This window comes from Macrotis lagotis, chromosome X (genome assembly GCF_037893015.1).
Source record: "Macrotis lagotis isolate mMagLag1 chromosome X, bilby.v1.9.chrom.fasta, whole genome shotgun sequence".
Taxonomy (NCBI): Eukaryota; Metazoa; Chordata; class Mammalia; order Peramelemorphia; family Peramelidae; genus Macrotis; species Macrotis lagotis.
This window is the reverse complement of record NC_133666.1, coordinates 418,169,936-418,185,209: the sequence shown is the minus strand read 5'-3', so window position 1 is coordinate 418,185,209 and position 15,274 is coordinate 418,169,936. Positions and strand designations below refer to the sequence as shown.

Sequence of the window (15,274 nt, the reverse complement as noted above, 5' to 3'; positions counted from 1 at the left end):
GGTTACTCCAATACCACTCCTATGTTCTATGATCCTTTCTATGGGATATTGATTTTCTTCTTAAATATAACTAAATTTTAGTTTATTCTTTTGTAAACAAAAATTTAACACTGAGCACTGAAAGGAACCTAAAAGTGGAGTCAAAAGACATAGTTTTGAATTCCAACTGACAACAAGGTCTGTGTGTAAATAAGAGTTTTCTATTCAGCAGTAAAACAATATATATTTTTTTAATTGTTACTTATTTAAAAATTCTTTTCTTTTTAAATTTTGAGTTTTAAATTCTTTCCTTTCTTCACCTCCTAAGAAGGCAAGAAAATTATATCAGTTATATATCATGCAAACATATTCCTATATTAGCTGTATCATAGGAAGAAAGAAAATTTTGCCTCCATTTGCACTTGAGAGCTCATCTTTGGAGTTGGATAACGTTTTTTAAAATCATGAGCACTTTGAAATTATCTATCTTGAATCTTGTATTGATCAGAGTAGCCAAGTCTTTCATACTTGATCTTCATTACAGCAGCATTGGTATTTCAGTGCATAAATGGTCCCCTTATTCTTCTTATTTCCTTTTGCAATATTTCATATAGGCCTTGCCGTTTTAAAAAAAAAATTATCTGAAACTACTTTTCTCATCATTTCTTATAGTACAATAGTTCTCCATCACAGTCATTTATTTGTTCATCCTGTTCTTGTTCATCTATTCCCCAAATGATAGACCTCCCTTCAATTTCCAATTTGTTGCCATCACAAAAAAGCTGCTATATTTTTGTTCACTTAGATCTTTATCCTTTTGAAGTATAGATATAATAATGATAGTGCTTCATTTGAACTGTTATGTAGCCCTTTGGAGTTGGTTTACAACTCCACCAACAATATATTAGTGTACCTATATTTTTCTCATCTCCTCCAACATTTGTTGTTTTAGATGGATGTGAAGTGGTACTTCAGAGAGGTCTTGATGTATATTACTCTAATCAACAATTTAGAGCATTTTTTTGGTATGACTATAGATAGCTTTGACTTCTTCCTCTGAAAATTTCCTGTTTATATCCTCTGACCATTTATCAATTGGGGAATGGCTCTGTTATTAGTTTGATTCAATTCCCTGTATATTTGAGAATTGAGACTTCTATCAGATAAAATTGCTGTGAAATTTTTTAATATTTTATTGTCTATGTTATCTTTTAGCAAAATGGAGTTTTCCTGATTTTCTCTTTTAATTAAGTCTACTTTTGCTTTTGCTTTTTCTGAGATCAAGTTCTTATTTCACCTGAAGCACAATAGATTCTGTTCCAGTCCTTTAACTATAGTTTAACATTTTGCTGCATTCTAATTTTTAAACCATTTTGCTGTTTAAAATCCCATTCTTGGGGTGGCTAGGTGACACAGTGGATAAAGCACCGGCCCTGGAGTCAGGAGTACCTGGGTTCAAATCCAGTCTCAGACACTTAATAATTACCTAGCCATGTGGCCTTGGGTAAGCCACTTAACCCCATTTGCCTTGCAAAAAACATAAATATATATAAAATCCCATTGTTATTCACACATATGATTACTAACTGTATTTCCCTTTATCCTGTTTTCTTCTATTCATCCTTTTCACTTTCTTTTTATCAGATTCTCCTCAAAATTCTGTTTTGTTTTTTTGTCCACTGCCTCCCTTAAGCATCCTTTGCTTTTCTCATCTTCTTTCCCATATCTCTTATCTCTTTATTCCCCTATTTACCCTATTGAGTAAAGAAGATTTTTATATACCCAGTTGAAGGTATGTATATATTTATGTATACCTATATGCGTGTCTGTATGTAAAAATATATATATACAAATTCCCTTTTTGAAATGACAATGCCACATTAGAAAAAATAGAACATGGACAGGCCTACACCTTTACTACAACTATTTGAATTTGATAATAAGTAGCTGCATATCCCGTGATGAAAATATGTTTTAAGTTTTGTCTGTCACACTCTCACATTCACTTCACTTTAAAAACTCTTGCTTATGCAACTTCTTTTTTGTTAGAAATTTTTTCCCCATTCTTCCTTTCCCTTAGTACTTCTCTCAGTTCACTCATCTTTTCTCATTTATTCATTTTTTCTGAGGCCATCCCAACATAATTCATGCTCATGTCTTCTATATAAGTAAATTCCTTCTAACTGCCTTAATATTGACAAAGTTCTTAGAAACCCCATGGTTTTATCCTTTTTATAAAAAAAATTTATTTTACAATTATATATAGAGATGATTTTCAACTTCAGTTTTTGAAAATTTTTCTCCCTCCTACCCTTCACTTCCTCCATCCTAGGATAGCAGGTAATCTGATATAGGTTATACAAACACACATTTCCATATTGAACTATATTTCATGTTTCCATGTCATAATGTAAACAATTTAACTTTATCGTGGTTTTTTTTTTTTATTTGTTTCTCTTGAGTCATATGGTTGAATGTCACACTTTCTATTTAGCTGGTCTTTTCATTAGGAATCCTTGCAAGTCCTCTATTTCATTAAATACCTATTATTTTACTCTGAAGGGTTATACTCAGTTTTGCTGGATGGATTATTCTTGGTTTTAATTCCAGGTCCATTGCCTTCAGGAGTATCATATTTGAAGTCCTCTGCTCCTTTAACATGTGAGCTGCTAAATCGTGTGTAATCCTCACTGTGACTCCATAGCATCTAAATTATTTCTTTTTGAATGCTTAAAATATTTGCTTCTTGACATAGGAGCTCTGAAATTTGACTGGAAGTTTTCATTTGGGATCTCTTTCAGGAGGTGTTCATGGATTCAATGGATTCTTTCAGTTTCTATTTTACCTTCTAATCTAAAATATTGGGTCAAGTTTTCTTTCCATCTTTAACTATAATGTCTAGAAACCTTTTTTGATCATGACTTTTTGGTAGTCTAATAATTCATAAATTCTTTCTCCTAGTTTTCTAGTCAGTGATTTTTCTGGTGAAGAAATGCACATTTTCTTCTTTTTATTCTTTTCACATTGTTTTACTGTTTCTTGATATCTCATGGAGTTATTAGCTTCCACATGACCAATTCTAATTTTTAGGGAATTATTTTCTTCAGTGAGCTTTTTGTACCTCTTTTTCCATATGGTCAGTTCTTCTTTTTAAGAAGTTCTTTTCTTCAGTGAATTTTTGTACTTCCTTTTGCATTTGACCTGTTCTGCTTTTTTAAGGAGTTCATTTCTTCACTGATTTGTGCTTCTTTTATCATTAAGCAATTCTCTTTTTTTAAAGGTATTTTCTTCAGTATTTTTTTGCACTGCCTTACTAAGATCTTCATTCTCTTTTCATTATTTTCTTGTATCGCTCATTTATTTTCACAATTTCCCCTCTATTACTCATATCTCTCTTTAACTCTTCCAGGAATTCTTATTAGGCTTGTGTCTAGTAAGAAATTTTCTTTGAACCTTTGATGTAGGTTTTTCCCCACAATATTATCTAATGAGATTGTATTTTGGTATTCCTATCTATTTAGTAGCTCTTTATGATAAAGTTCTTTTTTTGTTATTTTCTCTTTTCCCCAACCTATTTCATAATTTCCTGTTTTAAGTTAAAGTAGGGCTCTCCTTATCTGGGGTGGAGAGGCTTTGTTCCAAGCTTCAGCTTTTCTTGTTCTTCTGTCTCCATAGCTAATTCTGTGGGTCTGCAAGTTTTTAGTGCTTCCTAGGAGTTATATTACAGAGAGAGATGTGTTCAATTTTCTCAAAGTCTGCACTTTGGTATTTATCCAGGAAAGGTCCTTGTTCTCCTGTAGCCACAATTTTTTAGTGCTCCTCTGTTTTTGGAACTGAAATGGCTCCTGTTCCCTTGTTCCTGACCCCAAACAGTCTCTTTCTTGGAACTGCAGCCTAGAACTATATATGGACAATAGGCCTGCTACTATTATCAGGAAAGTGTTGCCAGTAATTTTTTTCTAACCAATTGACTAACCCCTTTATTGTCTCTAGGTTGAAAGCTCTAAAAGCTGCTGCTGCTGTCGCCTCTATGGGGGCCATCTCTGAGACTTTCATTCTAATCTGGCCCCAACCCTGGTGTCACTAATCTGTCCTGCTGACCTCCTAAAGTTGTCTTAATAGGAAAAATGTGTTACTCTGATCTTTTGTTGGTTTTCCACTCCAAAATTTGATTTAAGCATTTATTTTTTAACATTGTTTGGAGGGAAGTGTTGGAAAGATTCAGCTGGATTGCAACCTGGACTCTTATCTAGGCTTTCTTTCCAATTTAGAGTCTTTAAAATTGTTAAAGATCTCAGAGGTTGACTGTAAAATGGGAAGTAGGGCTAATTCCTGGCTATGAAGAAGCAGAGAAAAGAATTGATGTGGAATTTTTTGGGACAAAGAAGTATCTTTTGGAATTATTTTAGGAGAAAGACTCAAAGCCTATGTTTTTTTGCCCCTAAGCTCCTAAAGTACTAATTTCTGCCAATGTCCTTTGAAACCTTTGTACTTGACATATGCCATGGAATCATTATCCCTGATGACTTAAAAATGGAAGAGGCTCCTATACAATAGTTGGGGAGGGGAGAAGGGGAAATAAAGGCATCAGTAGCATTTTAAATTTGCTCTGAATGAATTATTTCTCCTGAAAATGTTGTTATACACAATGTTAGTTTAGTTCTTTGTTTCAAATGCATTATGAGACATATAAACTTTTGTAATTGGGTTTGGAAAACTTAATCACCATGCCTAGCATTGTTCCCTCAGGAAAATGAGTTACATGTTTCAGACAATGCATTTTTGGAGCATAACCCATTCATAAGTAGGGAGTGTTCTTGAAACACTACATTTAATCCATTTCTTTAAACTTGAAGCTAATGTATTAAATTAGTACTCTCTTATTATTAGGGTCGAGTAATAAAGGGGTCGTACAAGTTTCATGCCATCATCACTACATTTGAGATGATCTTGACTGATTGTCCTGAGCTGCGGAACATTCCATGGCGCTGTGTAGTCATTGATGAAGCACATAGGCTAAAGAATAGAAATTGTAAACTGTTGGAGGGACTTAAGATGATGGATCTGGTAAGTGTTCATATGGTGTCACCATTATTTTATGTAAAAAAATTGCTATTTTAGTGATTATTGCACATGTGTGTGATTGTAAAAACTATTGACATGAGTAGAAATAAGGGGATTCGGTTTAAGTCTAGGACTCTATTTACAGAATTTCTTAATATTGTGATTAAGCCATTTATTGTTATAATGAGTCTGATTTTCTATTAAAAAAAATCTTTGCTCTTCCTAGTTGCATGATTTGACAGTGACAGTAGCTATAATCTCCCAAAAGGTCCATGGAATATAGCAGGCAGTGTGGTAACATGGAAAAAGTAATGACTATAGCCAAAGGACCTATTGCCCATGAGACTTTGGTCAAATCTCTTAGCCTCTCTTGGCTTTAGTTTTTGAACCTATAAAATGAAGGGGTTGGATTAGTTTATTTAAAGACTTTTTACCCAGCTCTAAATATATGATTATATGATCTTAGGTCCCATTGAAACTGGTTAATATTTATTTTCCTAAATTAACTTTTTTTAAAAAATTGATTTAAAAAACTTGGGAAAAGTCACCTGCATTTTCTTAGTTTTACATTCTTTACTGTAGATAAATGTTGATAAAGGGAATATTCTATAAATCTCCTAAATTCCCTCCTGGAAACTGACTCTCTTAAGACTTAAATAGAAAAATATATAAAATATATCATTCTTTTTATAAATGGGAGGGAGGGAGGGAGGGAGGGAGAGAGAGAGAGAGAGAGAGAGAGAGAGAGAGAGAGAGAACATGTAAATTTTTTCACTTTTTTTTCCTCCTTTCTTTCCCTTTTTTTACTTTATCCTTCTGTCCTTTTAAATTTAGATGATCTTTTCATTTTCTAAGTTAATAGCTTTAACTTGAATTCTTTGGTTTCTATGCAGTGATATGTGTCTCAAACTGTTGCTCAATTTTAATTAATTGTTCTTCCCAATAATTTATTTGACTTCTTTGCTATAACATGTGCTCCTTCCCAATACCATCTTTCCTTTCCTTCCATGAATATGTATATACAGTTCCTTTTATAGAAAATCCAATTATATAGAGAAATGAATATATACATACTAGACTTAATATGTAGTGTTACTGATCTCAGATATTTATTTTTCATGGTTTTTAGTCAGTTCAGAGATAGCCTGTCAGATTGGGCAGCCCTATTCCATATATTTTTATTGATTCTATTTTGAAAAAACAGTATAAAAGATAACTATATAGGAGGTAGCTTTTTAAAAAAGTTAGATTGTTTGATGGCTAATCCAGTGTGGTGGTGGGGGTGGGGAATACTCACAATATTTTTGTTGTTTTGAAAAAGAAAAGTAGTTGAACCTCCTAAAGGAAGAATATCTCTGACCAAATATGAATGTGGTATGAAGGAAATAGATTTAGAGTGAATTTAAATTGCCTTAGAAGTCCTGGGTTGAAATTTCTGTATTCTACCACTGACTACTTATGTGACCTTGGACAAGTGATTTACCTCTGTGAGCCTCATTTTACTCTTATAAAATGAAGAGATTGAACTAGATGCCCTCTTACGTCCCTTTCAACTCTCAGTCTATAAAGTCCTATGATCTTTTGTTTATTATGGTGAAACCATGTGGACTGATGTACTGGAACAGATATTTATAGTTTTTTGTAAGTCCTTGGTTTTTATCAGCATGCCTATTGGTGTTAAGTTTAATTGTCAGACTGGTACTTTGTCAAATATATATATATATATATATATATATATATATATATATATATATATCCATTCGTCTTTACTAAATTGTCTAAATAAAAAAATATTAGTTTTCATGCTCAATATGATTATGTCTGCTGTTAAATTTTTCTTTATCCCTGTGTTTAATTATATACAGTATACCACAAGGTACATGAAAGAGTTGAGACTCAAATTCAGAGAAGTCAATGATTAGAAACTGTAGCTGAAATGATTTTAATATTAATTAATGTACTATATATTACCATGTGGTGGTAAACAGTAGTCTTTTCTTTCCCATTAGAAATATGTATTTGAGATAAGAGAGGAAATGGGAATTAGACTATAAAAATCTCCAATGATTGCAGAACATTTCTGAAAGATCATTGCCAAATAATACCTCATTTAAAAGAAGTTAAAAAAAACATTAAATCTATCCTTTTGACCAGTCTTCCCAACATTAGGTCAGAATGTAAACAGAATGTGGTGGTTTTGAGATATCTCCCAGATTTCTATTTGCATTTATAATAGGTATATAGTGAACTGATGTCACCAAGACTGTTTTGACTAGAATGATACCTAAATGAAGCAATTCCCCACAAAATAAAGACCACTGATTTCCTTCAGCTCCTCCCTACTCCCATTGAAATCTTCCACTAGCATAGGCACAAATAACATGCCTCTGCCCCAAAAAAATATTATCTGCTAGTGTGCTATTTTTTAAAAAGAAAAGAAAAATTTTAGAGACTTTGAAAAGCAATGATTTCTCCTGATTTGTCACTTACAAGAAAGGAATGTGACAGAGATGATAGTAATTCAATGATCCTATTATCTCACTTTTCATTATCAGGAGGCCCTACACAAATAAAAGACTACTGAAATGCAATTATATGGACATCATTTGAATCAGACCTGTAAAGAGTCTGATGGCATACCTGCTGGCATACTTGAGCTTAGAAGTAATAATCCATTTATAAAATCTATATCTGTTCCATGACATTTATATGGTCCTATTTTAATAGTAAATTATTTGATCTTTCCCATCATCAATTTAATACCCAGATTTATTCACCTACTTATATGTGGTTCTTAGGTTTATCTACTGTTCAAGCAGTTTTGGTAGGAAGAGAGCATACTTAGAAGGGAGGGAGGAAAGGAAGTAATGAAAAGGAGATCCAAAATATATTTATTTGGGGGCAGCTAGGTGTTGCAGTGGATAGAGCACCAGCCCTGAAGTCAGGAGGACCTGAGTTCAAATTTGACCTGAGATACTTAATAATTACCTAGTTGTGTGACCTTGGACAAGTCACTTAACCCCATTGCCCTGCAAAAACAAAAAAAAGTTTCTTTTTTTTAATAAAAAAAAGATGGTAGATTCTTTTTTGAAATTATGAGTTGACCACTCAAAATACTGCCACTAAAAAAAGTTGCATCAATGAACTTAGAAGCAACACTAAAGTTTTTTTTAATATCTCAGCAGTCTGTGATCTTAGTCAAAACCCTGAGAATCTTATAGATTGTCTTTGAGGAAAAGCTAGATGACTACTTGTTGAGTATGTTGTCATGGGGATTCTTTTGAAGATAGGAATTGAACTAGATGGACACTCAAGTCTCTTCCAGCTCTGAAATTGGCAGTTCTTCACTCAGGAACCAAGTGCAGCAGTAATTTTGCACCACACAAGTTTGTATTCAAAGTCCTGCAAAAAAGAATTGGGATCTATTTGCAGATTCAATACATAAGCAATTGATTCAGAAAATCTGAAGATGAGAAAATTTCATAATTTTAGTTATGGGAGACCGAGAGCACACACTGTGGGGAAAACATCTGTAAGCTTATTTCCATCTTATCAAATGGATCCATAGAATAAAATGGATTCTAAGTAAGCTAATTGATATATAGTCTAGCTTAGTCAGTATTTATTGAGTACCTGCAGTTACTATGGTCCAAATGTTATAGAGTTTCTGGCTGCAAAAAAGATCACTATGAATCTTCTGAACCAAATTTTTATCATCAGTGTCTAGGAGTGAAATGGTTAAATAAAATTAAAACTATGACTCTCAAATATGGTCATGCCATTCTGTTCTAATGCTATCATTCTAATAATTGCAACATAATTTCTTTGTTCTAGATGGATCAGAGAATGAGTAATAATAGCATGGTAAAGGACTTCTATAAAGTAAGCTTAAAAAATTCCCTATGAGGAGTGGCTAGGTGGCTCAGTAGATAGAGCACCAACCCTAGAGTCAGGAGTACCTGAGTTCAAATTTGGCCTCAAACACTTAATAATTACCTAGCTGTGTGGCCTTGGGCAAGCCACTTAACCCCATTGCTTTGCAAAAACCTAAAAACAAAACAAAACAAAACAAAAGAAGGCATATCAAGCCCATTGGTGAAGTTCATCCTTGTTGTAAGCCATAAAATCTTCAATCCTGAGGATTACTTAACATCATAAGAAAAATACCTTCCTAAGACCAAATCAATATGTCTCATAAAGATATATACTGCTTTTTAAAAAATATAGGTGGAGATGATTGAATTACAAATTCCCTTACATTTTACAGAATTTGTGCTGCCTTTTTATCTTCATGTATTTTATTTCCATTTTTCTCCTCATCTATTAATGGATGCCTACTAGTAGTAAAGTATAAATTTTTCTGACATTAAAAAGAAATCTTCATGCTTAATAATTCAGGAAATTACTGAATGAAAGGTACAATAGAGTCAAAAAGGAAAAAAGAAGGGAGACTCAACTTTTAATAAAAGTATAACTTTCCCCAAATATAAAGTTATAAACTAATGCTTCTTTAACCAGTACAGGCCCGAAAATTTAGGATAAGGTTGATCTGTTTTCTAGCTAGTAAAATGTCAAGCATAATCCATTACATGCTGTAACATGTAGAAAAACATCTTCTGTCTCTATGAATCACATAGCAAAGAGATGGAGAAATAACAACTTTATGAGTTAACTAGAGAAATCAACAATGTCTGAAGCTAGGGATGTTGGTAAGAAATTTGAGTGTAGGAGAGAGCATTAAGTTTTATTAGACCCAGTGTGTCATAGACCTAAGATGTTGACCCAGTCATTCTCTTAAGTCCACATATATTGGAATCTATAAAATTCTGAAGAGGTTGCATGTATGCTTTTTTCCCAGTCTCCATCCTTTTTTAAAGGCAATGATCATGTTTTTCTATGACTCCTCTTTTCTTTATGCTTCCCATAGCATTTTAATCTACTCATGATAGGTATTCAGATTTAGAATGCCTGACTGTTGAGAGTTAAGGTAGAGAAATTTAGCTCTAGAGAGGGACTCTGACCTTAAGAAATAAGATTAGGGTTACTTTGGTCAACTACCTTTTTTATTTTCTAATAGGAACACAAGGTGCTGCTCACTGGTACTCCATTACAGAACACAGTGGAAGAGCTCTTTAGCTTGCTTCATTTCTTAGAACCAACCCGCTTTCCATCAGAAACCACTTTCATGCAAGAATTTGGCGATCTGAAAACGGAAGAACAGGTATTTATCATGTGTGTGTGTGTGTGTGTGTGTGTGTGTGTGTGTGTGTATACACACACACACACATGTCCTTTATAGATGAAAAGACTATGCCATGCTAATATGGAAATATGTTTTGCATGATTTCACATATATATATATATATATATATATATTTAATGTCTTGTTGCTTGCCTTCTCAGTGTATAAGGGAAAAGGACTGGAGGGAAGGAGAGAATTCTGAACTGAAATTCTTTTTAAATGAGTGTTAAAAACGGCTAATTTTTTTTAAAAGAAAGATTATGCTTTGTATAAGGGGTATCATGTTATTAGTCTTCTAATGGGTGAGGGAGGGGTGTATGGAAGGAGAAATTAGGAACTACTAGTAAAAAATTGGAAAAAAAATAGGTGGAGGGGCAACAAGGTGGCTCAGTGGAGTCATTGGTCCTGGAGTCAGGAGGATCTGAGTTCAAATCCAGCCTCAGACACTTAATAATTGCCTAGCTGTGTGACCTTGGGCAAGTGACTTAACCCCATTGCCTTAAATAAATTTTTTTTTAATGGTAGAAAAACCCCAAATGAATGATGAATGAATAAATGGATGACTGGGTGGCTGGATAAAAGTCTGTGCCAGACCTCATCCTCTTATGAGACTGGGGTAGAGATAAAATTTTGTATATTCACTTTATGTTAATTTATTTTTTTCCTCTACTTTTTTTAAATCTCTTTTCTGCAAACAATTTATTAGGAAGCTTTACATTCATGAATGATGGTGCAAAAATAAAAGATGTCAACAATTTAAATAATTTAAAAATCCATGCTAGGAATAATAATATGGGATAGAAAAGGTACTGATAATATCTATAAATTTCTTAGATAATTGAAGTTTTGAAAATGCCAAAAATATAATAATTTTCACCATTTAAAATGGGAATTTTTTTCTTTCACAGTCATATTTATACATATTCTTATATTCACTGATAGAAACATTGTCACAAATATTTAGTGCACTTTGCTGTTAGACAGTGATATCCTGAGGTGTGGAAAATTATCTCCTTGAAAGCTATGAATAGGTTCTATCATGATGACATGTCTAGCTCATCTAGTCCCAGAGTGAGGAAGTGGCAGACTTTTTTCCCTAAAGATAAAGGACTAGGTGATATTTCACATCTGACCATGAGAAATAACACATCAGTTCATCAGACTTCTTAGTTCCCTGAACTGTATTTCTACCACTTGCTATTAAAAATACTGCTAACTACAGGTAACTTCTTCAATATTAATGAAGGAAAAGCATCAACATCATCAGCCTTATCATCATATACTAATAGGGTGACTTTGCCCTCTCTAATAGCTCTAAGGAGACTGTTCTTTTTTTTTTTTAATTAAACACTTCTGCAATAGCTGGGGTGGGGCTTCTTGATTTCTGAATTCCTTGAGTTTGCACTAATTGGTGGATCTGCTTTCTCTGTTCTTTAATGATATTCTTGAGTTGTTGAGTTTTTGAGAACTCTCTTTGCTCCTATGCTAAATAATTAAAGAACTTGCTATTTATTGTGTTTGCATGGCATATAAAATGTGTTTCTTTATAATGTGAGATGTCTATGTGTGGGCCAGGTTTTTACTAACTCTGTTAACTTTCTTTACCTCACCTTCTCATTATTTTGGTCTCCTTCGACCCCCCCCCCCCTTTTCATTTTATACAGTTCAACTGCTTCTTCACCATATAGTCTAAGGCAGAAGCCAAGATTTTGCAAAGGAAACATTTTAACAAATCATCACATATAGGGAAGGAAATTTAAACTACCTTCCATTTGCAAAGTTACAGTATAAGCTTTACTGCAAGCTCAAATTGCTTTTAAACTGAAATAACATGTTAATTTTGAGGGTTTTTCTTAACCCAAAAAGTTACTATTCCCAACTTTTTTCTTTTTCTGGGTACCAAAGTTTTTGGGTAGTAGTTAAATTTATGCAACTCAGTATACAGAAGCTATTTCATCATTAGTCAAATGAAAGGAAAAAGGTAGGAGTTTGGAGGCCACATAATTCCCTCCCATGTGTCTTTTAGCAATTACTCAATAGCAGGAGAGAGTTATGACATGAGTATCATTCTTCCCTATGTGAATGAACAATATCCTTTATGTGATCTTTAGCCTTAGTTCCTATTATTACTATAGCAAAAGGCAAACAGGAGACCTTGATTGATATTAGGTTATTTTTTCCCAAGTTTTAAATATTATTGTTCAATTTCAGTTTCATTCAATTGACTTATTTTAATAAATGTAAAATGAGCAAACTAAGCACTAGGGATATAAATAAGAAAAAAAATCTCTGCCCTTAAGGAGTTTATAGTTTAATGGGACTACACACACACACACACACACACACACACACACACACACACACACACACACAAAATAAAAAAAACTGAGAATCCAGATGAGAGGAGCTCCCTCCCAAATGGTACCTGTTGTGGGGCTGAGATTTGCTGATGGAAAATGAAGTTCAGAACTGAATAGGAGCTATATAGAGTTAATAAGCATTTCTTACTAACTGAACTATTATGCTGAGTGTTGGGGGATATAAAGAAAGTTTAAAGCATGGTCCCTCCCTTCAAAGGACTTACATCTAATGGGGAAGATAATATGCAAATAACTGTGCATATAAGATATATTCAAAATAAAAGAATTCTCAAGTGACAAAATCCTTTTGTGTGTGTGTGTGTGTGTGTGTGTGTGTGTGTGTGTATTGATCCATTCAACTTTCATGGATTTCAATTATGAAAGGGATAATAAAAAAAAAACTATTCCCTCAACAGAATAATTAGAAAAGGCTGGGAAAGAAAAAAATTACTTTCAAATTATTGGTAGACACATTAGACACTCCTCATTTCAGGTGAAAAATGGTAGTTTTAATATGTTAGTTAAATCATTATGCATTTATTTACCAAAAGTATGTTTGTTTGGGGATTTTTTCAGGTGCAAAAACTTCAAGCTATTTTGAAGCCAATGATGTTGAGACGCCTCAAGGAGGATGTAGAGAAGAATTTGGCCCCGAAAGAAGAAACTATTATTGAAGTTGAATTAACCAACATTCAAAAGAAATATTACCGTGCCATCCTGGAAAAGAATTTCACATTTCTCTCCAAAGGGGGTGGTCAGGCTAATGTCCCTAACCTTTTAAACACTATGATGGAATTGAGAAAATGCTGCAATCATCCATACCTTATTAATGGTAAGCTTATCTGTTTTAAGCTTATTTAATTTCTGGCCAAACTACATTTTACCTGTTGATTATTCATTGACTTGTAGTTCATGCTGATTTTAAATTACCTTTTTTTTTTTTAGTTTTTGCAAGGCAATGGGGGTTAAGTGGCTTGCCCAAGGCCACACAGCTAAGCAATTATGAAGTGTCTGAGGTCAAATTTGAACTCCAGGGCCAGTGCTCTATCCACTGTGCCACCTAGCCACCCCTTTAAACTACCTTTCAATGGTGGCTGACACCCCTGCTCATGATTGCTACAGTCACTACTGAGTCTGTGGCATAGCATCTTAGTTCAAATGGAGATTAGCAACTTTCCTTGGCTGACTGTAATGGGAAGCTCAAAGATGTTAAAAGGAGATCAGCACCAACTGAAGTCCTGGCCTTATTAAATCAGAAGAATTAGAAAAGCATTGAAAAGAAGAAAGCCTGTGTGGCCTTTGGCAAGTCACTTAACTCCATTGCCTTAAATAAAAAAAAATTAAAGAAGAAAGCATTAAAGAGAGTGTGCAATTGTCCATCCCCAAGCATTTTATGTTTGGGGATTTTCTATTGGTGAGAGGGACCTAGAAGATCTGTCATTGAAGAGAAAACCTTGTAACTTTTATATGAAACTATTTTTTGGTCAGTTATTATCAGCTTAATTGTAATTTTGTTCACCCAAATTCTTTAGATTTGTGTGATTATATTCTATAAAAATGTTCATGTATCATATTGACTGACTACTATGTTCAGTGTGTTTAGTCAGTTTGAATCTTCATGACCCCATTTGGGATTTTCCTGGCTAAGATAATGGAATTGCTTGTCATTTCCTTCTCCAGGTCATTTTACAGAAAAACCGAAGCAAACAGGATTAAGTACTTTCCCAGGGTCATATAACTAGTGTCTGAAGGCAACTTTGAATTTACAGGCTTAGCACCTCTATCCACTGCATTATCTGACTGCTTTTATATGTACATTGTATTGAGAGATAAAAGACAAAGAGGATGACATCCCTACCCTCAGGGAGCTTACAAGCTAGGGAATCATAGTATTATGGATTTAAAGTTGAATTTTGGAAGTTATCTTACTCAGCTCTCATGCTAAAGCTGAATAAACTGAGGCCTAAAGAGGTTAAAGGATTTCCCCAATTTCATGCAGCCAGGATTCAATCTCAGATCATCTGACTTCAAATCTAGCATCCCTGGTACCACCCTGTTTCCATCAACATGTATTCAAATAACTATACTGAAAGGTACTGTGTTAAGTGCCCCAAGTTAAGTACTATAAGAGACAATGAATTGAGGAGTTAGCATTTGAGCTGGTTCTTGAAGGATAAGAAAGATCCAAAAAAGGGGCAGCTAGGTGGTGGTGTGGATAAAGTACAATGTAAGAAAGCAAGATCTACATATATCCTTTTTTCTTTTTCCTTTTTTCTCTTTTTCTTTCATTTTTGGATGGAAAGAGTGAAAAGCAAATGATTGGACAGATGTGGGTAGGTTACTATGTGCACTGATATACAGCACAGGTACATCCCCACTTCTCTTCTGTACTTTTCTGTTTCCATTCGAGGAACCACCACTCTTCCATTCTACCAGATTATCAGGCTTTTCCTTGATTCTTGACTCTTCACTCAACTGACACTGCTCTTTCCAAAATTACCAATGATCAAAATCTGGGACACTAATGCATTGTTGGTGGAGCTGTGAAATGATCCAGCCTTTCTGGAGAGCAATTTGGAACTATTCCTAAAGGGCAATAAAATGTGCATACCCTTTGATTCAGCAATAC

At 33.9% G+C, this 15,274-nt stretch overlaps 1 protein-coding gene across 6 annotated transcripts in view; it reads left to right on the top strand.

Moving 5' to 3' along the window:
- CHD7 (chromodomain helicase DNA binding protein 7) overlaps window positions 1–15,274 on the top strand; it is a 231,432-nt gene that overhangs the window by 174,552 nt on the left and 41,606 nt on the right. For all 6 annotated transcript variants that reach the window (XM_074204185.1, XM_074204183.1, XM_074204186.1 and 3 more), the window contains 3 exons: window positions 4,870–5,046; window positions 10,121–10,264; window positions 13,222–13,477. In XM_074204185.1, the coding sequence (XP_074060286.1) occupies window positions 4,870–5,046; window positions 10,121–10,264; window positions 13,222–13,477 (577 nt within the window). The remainder of the gene's footprint in view (window positions 1–4,869; window positions 5,047–10,120; window positions 10,265–13,221; window positions 13,478–15,274) is intronic.